General features: G+C 31.6%; 1 protein-coding gene across 1 annotated transcript; it reads right to left on the minus strand.

Annotated features, from left to right (window-relative positions):
• Positions 1–518: 518 nt before the first annotated feature.
• LOC120190289 (E3 ubiquitin-protein ligase ATL6-like) lies at positions 519–839 on the minus strand. Its single transcript, XM_039193386.1, has one exon. It carries the CDS (start codon positions 837–839, stop codon positions 519–521), a length of 321 nt encoding a protein of 106 aa, XP_039049317.1.
• Positions 840–3,050: the final 2,211 nt, after the last annotated feature.

The following is a 3,050-nucleotide window of genomic DNA, read 5'->3' on the forward strand; positions in this document are numbered from 1 at the left end:
CAATCATACGATTATATTCAAGACTTATCTTAAAAACCTAAAGAGATCAAAATATAATTTCACTATTATATCAACTAACAATTCTAAATTTTGCCTCCATCCCGTTCCAAAATCACAGAAAAGGAAATGTGTTTTCTTTTAAAGCCTGAACCACGTGCTGGCTAGACGTCCCGCTCAGCAGAAAAGGAAAACAACGTGGTCCATTGGCTTGAGTCAGTTTGGGCTTCCAATTTCTCTTACATTTCGAAATGTTGGGTTTCCCCTTTTCTTTTCATCTTAATATTTTATTTTTCGTTTATTTTATTTTCTCTCGCAAAAATTAACAATTTTAATACGATAGAAATAATTTAAATTAATAAATGAAAATATAACAGATGAAATGAAAAAATATCTGAGGCTACCGTGTTTGTAAATAAAACGCAAATAACTGAACACATACAGAGTATTGCCTTGTCTCCGCTCTAAGAAGAAGCCATCAAAGAAGGAAACTTGGTTGCACGGTAGGCTATCTAAGTTGATCAAATATAGCCAAAACTCTCACAAACTGCCGATTTAAGCTCCAAATAAAGTGGGGTTTCTACCCATTTTCCGAGTCTTTCAGCCAAAGAAAGCAACGAAGAAAAGATAAAATTCGTTTGGGGCGCTACGTTAATCCTGCATAGAGGGCAAGTGGGACGAACTTGGAGCCATGAATCAATGCAATGAACATGAAAGCCATGGGGGCATATCGGCAAGGACCGAAGCTTTTCCCCTTCGCAGACCTTGTCAAGGCAAATCACGCATTCAACTTCACGGCCGCTTCCAATGTCTACAAACCATTGATCTGAGTATCTGACCATTTTTTGTAAACATGAAGACAGCCGACGACGAGGAAAGCCGCGAGATTGACTAGCACTGGGGGCATATCTTGGGTGAACAGAGTGATTGTCAAGGAAATTTTATGTGGTGGGTTGGAGTCAAATTAGGGTTTGTGTCTCATAGAATGACAAGGAAGACCAAAAGGGGCTGTGTGCTGTAGTGTGGTCAATCCGTTAAAGGCAACTTGCTGGAAAGGGAAACTAAGCTGGAAGTTTCAAGGTCGTGTCCGTAACCTTACAAAAGCCGAAGATTAAGCTTAGTGGCGGCAGTGGTTAGTTAAAACTTATCGGCTGACTACAGTCGGCTAAGTATTCACCCAGAAAATTCTAAATAGTAAAATATATGACGAAATTATAGGATGTAAATATATGACGAAATTATAGGAAACTTCTATAATCGGAAGCTGCCCATGACTGCTAATGCACCGAGACACCTACTTTGACAGGATTTTAATTACCGGCGTCCGGCTGTGTTTTTTTTTTGGACAGAATTCTCTTAGTTTTAGTTTGATTATTTTTCAAAATAAGTATTTCAGTTTTAATGTCATTTTTCATTTACATTATCAAACTATTTGATGTTTTCTAAGGATAAATAATAGATCGATGGTTTAGGCTATCTCTAGCCCTCATCTCTACTCTATAATATATCTATCTCTACTCTAGAGATTAAACAGTAATTCATCTCCAGCGTTATCTTTACATTTCTATCAACTCTACTTTATTCACAATATTTAACTATTATAATATTAATTTTGTAAATTTAAAAAAATTAGAAAAAAATATAAAAAATCAGAAAATTACAAAAAAAAAAGTAGTATGATTATTTATCTAATTTCAATGTATTTTTATCTATCTTATAATTTAATCAAAAATAAAAAAATTTGATTTTTGTAGTGTTGCTACAGTAGCATGCTACATGTAGCGTTGCAAACCCAGAGATCTTCAAAGTGGAGATGCATTTAGCGCAGCACTAGAGCCACTACAGTGCATCTCTATCTTCACTCCAGCGCAGCGTTGGAGATGCTCTTAATGCTAAAACTATATATTTTAACTTTACGAGCATAAATAATAGACACCTACTTTGACAGATTTCTCCTTTTTATTTTTAGGTGTTTAACATTTTTTTCTGTTACACTTTTAGGTGTATATGCAGAAACAACCGTTAAAAGAAACCCTGACACGTGTTATGTTTATATTTTTGGTTTAATGCAAAAATAAATGTTTAAACTATACTCTAAGTTAACTTTGGGTGACTAAAGAATTTTTCACTAAAAATATATGTCTAATATTTATGACGTTACACTTTTAGATGTCTAGGCTATAACGGTCATTATTTGATATGTATAGCGTTTATATGTTTTTAAAATTTTGAAATATTATTTTAAACAAATATTTTCTAAGAAAAAAAAATTTCCGTCTCACTTGTGCAAAAATTATCCCACTCTCAAGTTGCATTCAAAATTCTCTTCAAAATTTGGGGTATTAAGTTTAGGGGTTTAAGTTTGGATTTATAAGGGGATTGAGACGACAAGAAGAGGGATGTTCCACAGCAGAAGTCCGACGACCATTAATAATAAGGTTGAAATGAGAGATTTTAGGATTAAAGTTTTCTTTTTAAATTTTAGAAAAAATTAGTTTTTTTATTAATAATATTATTAAGTTTTCCAAAAAATATAAACATGAAACATATTATTTAATAGTTTTTTAACAGTCATTTCTGTGTATGAACCTAAGGGTGTAACTTGGAAATGTTATGCACATATTTTTAACAAAAATTTTAGGTATTTAAAGTTAACTAACATTTAAGGTATAATTTGGACACTTATTTTTGTATTAAGCCGAAATATAAATATGACACGTATCACTTAATTATTTTTTTAACAACAGTTACTATGTATGCATCTAAAAATGTAACGAAGAAAATGTTAGGCACCTAAAAGTGTAATAGAGAAAACGTTAAACACCTATTTTTAACGAAAAATTATTTACGCACCTATAATTAACTTAGACTATAGTTTAAACACTTATTTTAACCTTAACCCTTGATAAATATATGAATTATATATAATTTTTAAAATCTATTAAAATATTTTAATGTTTAAAGAAAATATTATTTCTTTTAAAGGTGTTGAGTTCGAATATTCGTGTATATAATATGTGTAATAATTATTAATCACTTAAAAGTGACGCATG

This window comes from Hibiscus syriacus, unplaced genomic scaffold (genome assembly GCF_006381635.1).
Source record: "Hibiscus syriacus cultivar Baekdansim isolate YM2019G1 unplaced genomic scaffold, ASM638163v2 tig00116962_pilon, whole genome shotgun sequence".
Taxonomy (NCBI): domain Eukaryota; kingdom Viridiplantae; phylum Streptophyta; class Magnoliopsida; order Malvales; family Malvaceae; genus Hibiscus; species Hibiscus syriacus.

Bases quoted from the DNA above. Each gene is read 5' to 3' on its own strand.
- LOC120190289 (XM_039193386.1), bottom strand. From the start codon at position 839: ATGGTCAGATACTCAGATCAATGGTTTGTAGACATTGGAAGCGGCCGT.